This window comes from Chenopodium quinoa, unplaced genomic scaffold, assembly GCF_001683475.1.
Source record: "Chenopodium quinoa cultivar QQ74 unplaced genomic scaffold, ASM168347v1, whole genome shotgun sequence".
NCBI classification, from domain to species: domain Eukaryota; kingdom Viridiplantae; phylum Streptophyta; class Magnoliopsida; order Caryophyllales; family Amaranthaceae; genus Chenopodium; species Chenopodium quinoa.
The window spans coordinates 253,670-259,422 of record NW_018745650.1 but is presented as its reverse complement, the minus strand read 5'-3'; the positions used below and the strand labels follow the sequence as shown (position 1 = coordinate 259,422).

At 36.2% G+C, this 5,753-nt stretch overlaps 1 protein-coding gene across 3 annotated transcripts; it reads left to right on the top strand.

Annotated features, from left to right (window-relative positions):
- Window positions 1-458: 458 nt before the first annotated feature.
- On the top strand, window positions 459-5,521 carry LOC110716946 (TBC1 domain family member 13-like). 3 transcript variants are annotated; one of them, XR_002510632.1, is made up of 6 exons: window positions 459-1,040; window positions 1,123-1,215; window positions 1,316-1,420; window positions 2,888-2,971; window positions 3,173-3,640; window positions 5,180-5,521. XR_002510632.1 is itself a non-coding variant. In XM_021895596.1 (6 exons), the coding sequence occupies exons 2-5, from the start codon at window positions 1,171-1,173 to the stop codon at window positions 3,187-3,189; spliced, it is 285 nt and encodes a 94-aa protein (XP_021751288.1). In that variant the 5' UTR covers window positions 460-1,040; window positions 1,123-1,170; the 3' UTR covers window positions 3,190-3,640; window positions 5,180-5,521. The 3 variants fall into 3 exon arrangements, 2 of the variants coding, with proteins under 2 accessions (XP_021751288.1, XP_021751287.1); XM_021895596.1 differs by having other exon boundaries at window positions 460-1,040; window positions 2,854-2,971; XM_021895595.1 differs by having other exon boundaries at window positions 461-1,040; window positions 2,854-2,971; window positions 3,459-3,640.
- The last annotated feature ends 232 nt before the right edge of the window (window positions 5,522-5,753 follow it).

Here is a 5,753-nt window from a genome sequence, read left to right as displayed (position 1 = left end):
GAAGTATTAGATGCGACCTTTTATCGAACCAAGAGTAGCTTAGAGCTATTAGCAATTGGATTGCTTACCTTAAAATATTAAGTGTTATGACAAGCTAAAGCATGCTTAATCACTTTTTTATTTTTGGGATCTTGGAATCGTTTTATTCTCGCCTAAAAGGGACTAATATTAATGCGTGGATAAAACGCTCAATAAGATTGAAAATTTTCATGTATGCTTTAAATTTAAAACTTATTGGTTTGTGAATGGTTTTTCATTTCAAATTCTTTCAATTGTAGAAACATGTCTGCAAATAACTCAAACAACAACTCTATGTGTCCGGAACTCCCCCACAAGTTGGGTTTTAGCATTAACTTGGTCAACTTCAAGGAATGGGAAGGGAATCATGCACTAGTAGAAAAAATGAAATAGGCACCCCCCCCTTTAGCACCGGTTCTTAAAAACCAGTGCCAAAAGAAATGGGCGGGATTGAAAAATTCAGAGTTGGCACCGGTTCCAACCAAAATCGGTGCCAATCATTTAATTAGCACCGGTTCAAATCGGTGCCAATTTATTTAAAAAAAAAATTAATAAGTATGGCAGAGAGTTAGCACCGGTTCGCCTTAAACCGGTGCCAACTATGTTAATTAGCACCGGTTCAAACCGGTGCCATATTTGAGAAAAAAAACCCGGGTTAGGTTATTCACGTAACTTTCGTCTTTCTTTTTCAATTCCTTTTCCTCTGTAACTTGCTTCCCTTTCTCCTTCTACCTTTCCCTCTTGACTCCACTACTTCCAGTACTACGCACCCCTTTCCACCGCCACCACACTCTATCTTCTCCTTTCTCCTTCTACCTTTCCCAATTTGGTTGAGTTTTTGTTATTTTAGTTTTGAAATTAGGGGTTTGGTTGATTGTAGTTATGGGTATCCGGTTCGACCTCCATCGCCACCTCCTCCGCCGCCGGACTCCAATGGCACTTCCACTTCCTCTGCTTCTCCTTCTCCTTCTCCTTCTCCTACCCCCGAGGAGATCTCTCGCCATGCTCAGCTCTCACTTGAGGTTCCTCTCTCTCTTCATTCTTTTTCAATTCAATTCATCACCAAAAACTCCTAACCTAACCTAATTTGTTGAATTTGTAAAGCTGTCGAAGAAGGTCATCAACATCAGAGAAATCAGGAGGTTAGCATCCATGGGTTTTCCTGATGCTCCTGCCATCCGCTCTACTGTCTGGAAGGTTTCTGTCTCACTTTCTATTCATTTCATACTTTGAGTTGATTACTTACTTAATCGGAATTGAAATACCTAAAAATATAAATTTCAATTGCAATTGGCAGCTTCTGCTGGGGTATTTGCCCAGTGATCGAGCAATGTGGCCCTCTGAATTAGCCAACAAGAGGTCTCAATACAACCATTTCAAGGATGACCTCTTGATGTCTCCCGTATGTCCTCTTCTCTCTTTTCTTTTTTTTTTGTCTTTGTTTCCTTTCACTTTCGATTTTGCTTCGCGTTTCTTTCATGTTTCAAACTCCTGGACTACTGTTCTTAGCTTGTTTCTTGTATTACTCATTCAATTGCCATTGTATAGTCTTTATACACTAAACAATTTATCAAGTTTCTTTCCACATGTACTAATACTGCTATTCTGGAGCTTTCCACTTTTTTTTCAAAATCCAGAAAAGAGACACCAATGTCCATTCTGGAGTTATTCAGTCATCATTCTAATAACTCATCCATCATTCAAAACCTGCCTACAATGCATCCCACTTCCTATGATGTTGCTCCATCTTCTTTTATTAGCCCATTTTTACTTGGTGGTCTGAGTTTATTGTTATTCTTAGCTTGCTTACTTGTGTATTATGTGAGAGCCTGAGGGTTATTAGATGTACATGTACTAATTTTGGGCTGATGTCATGCCCCATCAAATCCTTTTTTAGATATATATCAACTTTCTTAATATGCACTTCATCAATGTCTATTAAATTGCTACTTATCAATAATCACACCATGTGTAAGAATTTACACAGCATTACCAAAAATCGAGGTTCATTAAAATTAGGTTTGAGGCAAAAAGAGAGTGAAGAGGCACCTTTAATGACTATGAGCGTGTTAGGTTGAGAGAGAATTGGAAGAGAGGTTTAACTCTGAAAAGCTAATTTCGATAAAAAACAGGTATAGTAATTTTTTGAAACAAGAGTTTGTTGACATAGTTGTGAATATTCTTTTTAAAAAACAGAGCATTTAGACAAGACTTTGTTCTTGCTTCCCATGATAAGACATTAAGGTGAGAATTAACACTGATAAACTTATCACAAAAAATAGTACTGCAAAGCATAAACACATTGACATTTTTAATATAGGTTTGCCACATAGAATTATCCAATGAGCAGCAGAACAGTGACCTGAGTACATCCAGAACCACAGCAATATAGCATGATAGAAACTAGAACAGAACCTTCAGATAGATTGAACCTTCAGAACAGTGACCTGAGTACATCCAGAACCACAGCAATATAGCATGATGTGCATCGATCTGTTTAATGCTCATTCCTTACAAATATATGCCCTATGTTGTTGTTTTTTGACAAATGTAGCATACATTCTTGAAGAACCGTCTACAGTAGTATATACAACTCCCTCAGGACAAATACCCATATTCCATAACACCTGCCCTTCTAGTGCTAGCCGCATTGCAACAAATTTCTTAGTCTGCTCCTTCTAGTGTGGAGTATAAAGTATTTGTGGATTTGTTTTTTTATTTCCTTCTCTTTGAGTTTCTCTATTATTTTCTGACATTTGAAATGGAACAAAAAGAGATTTTAATCTTTTTTCAGTCTTTTGTTTATCAGATATGATTAATGTTTTCTATCTGCAGTATTCACTCTGTACCTTGCTTTGGATTTTCTCAGACAGTATTCTGCGGTGTAGTCATCCAAACTGTACAAAGACTGGGTTTTCAATGATCAAGCTCTTCCAAGAGACCTTGTCAAGAGGTATGTCACCTTATTTACCCATTGTGCTCTGGTAATAATCTGGTGTGCCAGTCCCTTAACCTTTTCTATGCATGTCAGCATGTGTGTATACTCAACTTGCAACTAATCCTTTCTTCAGATCTTAATTACTTCGTACTACCTTAGCGCTACATGAATTTTGTTTCCTTGCCCTATTTTAAGTACTATATTTTGTAATTGCAGTTGGGAAGAAAAACTAAAGACAACTCACTTTCCTGAGATGATATTTTGAGCTAGGTGAAAGTAACCTTTTGTAGTATAGCTGGAAGTTGTGTATATAAATATATACTGTAATTTCCTTGTAACTTTGGATTTGTTTTACAGGATCTAATTTCATGGGCAACCTGAGCCTGATTCTGTTTTGTTTGTAATGACTTTTCTTGCATAAAGTACATTTGATTGGCTTCATATTGCCAAATGTTAAAGTGAAGTCTAATCCAGTTGCATGGAATTTCTCATATGCTTGCAGCCAACCATTTCAACAGGTGATATTGGACTATGACTACACATTCACAACTCCTTATTGTGGAAGTGAAAAGGTTGACACAAATAGTGAAAAGGTGTGGTTCCAGTGTTTGTTGGGAAGACTGTGAGGAGAAAATTGATATAGTAGCTCTGGCTTCGAAAGAACCTATTCTGTTTTATGATGAGGTTAGTACTGATAAAGCAACTATAAACTGCCAATAGAGGGATATTAAATCTGTCTGTCTGTCTTGAATAGTTCAACTGAGACTTTCTGTACCTGTCTCAATGTATCACTCTTAAAAAAGTTGCATTATGGGGCCTAGGTCTGCAACTGATAAAGCGTCTATAAACTCCGCCTTTATCTTTTATAACAACTACTTGTTGATATGACGGAAAACTATAACTATCTTCTTGCTATAAAGGCCTATGACATTTCTCTCATGTAATTTCTAACAAGTTTTCATGTGTACCTTGTTTTTCGTTGGTGCACCAAATGCCATTGGTTTTTTGGTTATTCAGTTTCCTTCCTTTCTGTTCATATTTGATTCATTAATGTATTGCTACATACTTTCTCCTTTCTATGCACTAGATGTTGTTTTACATCGAGAGCTCTATGACTTGTTGACTAGGATTAGAGCTCTTATTCTTTGGTTGCTGACAAGGATCTATACTTAAACACACAGTTGTCTACACAATTTTAAGATCTCTCTTTAGAAAGTAAAACTAGATGATCTGTTTTGAGTTTCTTCAAAATCTCTTTCAACTTTTGAATCCTTCAGCACTTCTCTGTAGCTATGAATTATGTATTCGTGTTAATAAGCAATTACCATTTCCCATTCTTCAGCACTTTGCCGATCCCTTTTCCTCTGTGAATTTGTGATGCCGTTTTCCCATTCTTTACTTGTACATAGCATAATGTTAGGCTGTTACAGTCCTGTTAGAATGCTAGTAAGCTTTCAGTTCCTGTAAAGAATGCACTGACAAGAGCGGTTGAAACGATCAATTGCACCTGATAAGTAGACCAATTGCATTTATTTGTCTTGAACTCTTGGTGTTTCCTCCATGTGCTTGGTGCAAATATTGAAAACTCGTTTGCCTTACATGCTGGACTGCAGGAATATAGAGGAGAACTGTGGCAGTTGCATCAATTCTAGCCACAAGTTATTGGGTTTATGTAATTTTATGTACTGCCATTTATGATCTAAATTAGCTTGCAACCAGAAGATACCAACTATTAGATGGCACATCTCGGAGTCAAAGCCCTTGCAGTCATGCCTAATGAGTGAATGACAGATTTGTCAGTGTGGTTAATTTCTATCTCGTACCCCTCATTAAGTACACATAGCATGTAAAAAGAAAACCAGGGACATGATGGAAAATGAGGTTTAAATTGATGGGAAGTTTGCTTTATATTGATGGAATCGATTAACTCCAGGCTTTGTTGTTGATATATTAAGAACTGGTTAATTTGTTGTCCTTGTTCCATTATAGATGGGGATATATCGACATTGGTGTTAAATGGATCATGTTTTCTTGATTTTGTATTGAAAGAAACCAAATATCATTCAGCGCAACGTGTTGGCTGTCTGAAAATTAGGACTGCTTGCTGGTTTATAATACATGCACTTCAAAGTATTCTTAGTGCTAACTACTTTTATTTTTTTCTTGATCAAGTGTCTGTCAAGGAAGCTTTGTTCACTGACTTACTATTCCATCTCCTTACAGAAAACTATGGTGCAGCATCAAAATGTTATTACTGTTCCTTTCATATTTAGGGGAAAGAACTTTTGAGGTAAAAATAAATTCAGAGGCCTCTCTCAAGGAGTTGGGGGAGGAACTGCAGACCTTGACTGATGTTAAAGCTGATACAATTAGATTGATTATTTCTCTGCCTTCCACCAAAAGCTCAAAATTGTTGATGCCTTTCTCTGACGAGCATTCCAGTCTAAGGCTACAAGATACTGGAATCGTAGAGGTCTATACTCACATCTTGATTCTTATACCTTTATTCATACAGCTATACAAGTGTATAGATAATTTCTTGTTTTATATATATATATTAATTAATATTGTTTAATGTGTCAATTATGGCTAATTGGTGATGTCTGGAATATTAGTGCTTAGACTGGCTCCTTCATCTTTTATAAATTTCAGTATTCTCCTTTTGTTGAAGTTTAATATTAATTGATTACCATTATGATTATATATAAGTATTTAGTACAATTTAAGTGAAAAAAATGCAAAAAAAAAAAATTTATTTTTTATTTTTTTGGGGTATTTTTGGCACCGGTTTGGACCA

Coding starts and splice junctions, on each gene's coding strand:
- LOC110716946 (XM_021895595.1), top strand. CDS start 1,171: ATGGGTTTTCCTGATGCTCCTGCCATCCGCTCTACTGTCTGGAAG. Junction 1,216..1,315: donor TCCGCTCTACTGTCTGGAAG/GTTTCTGTCTCA, acceptor TGCAATTGGCAG/CTTCTGCTGGGGTATTTGCC. Junction 1,421..2,853: donor ATGACCTCTTGATGTCTCCC/GTATGTCCTCTT, acceptor TTCTATCTGCAG/TATTCACTCTGTACCTTGCT.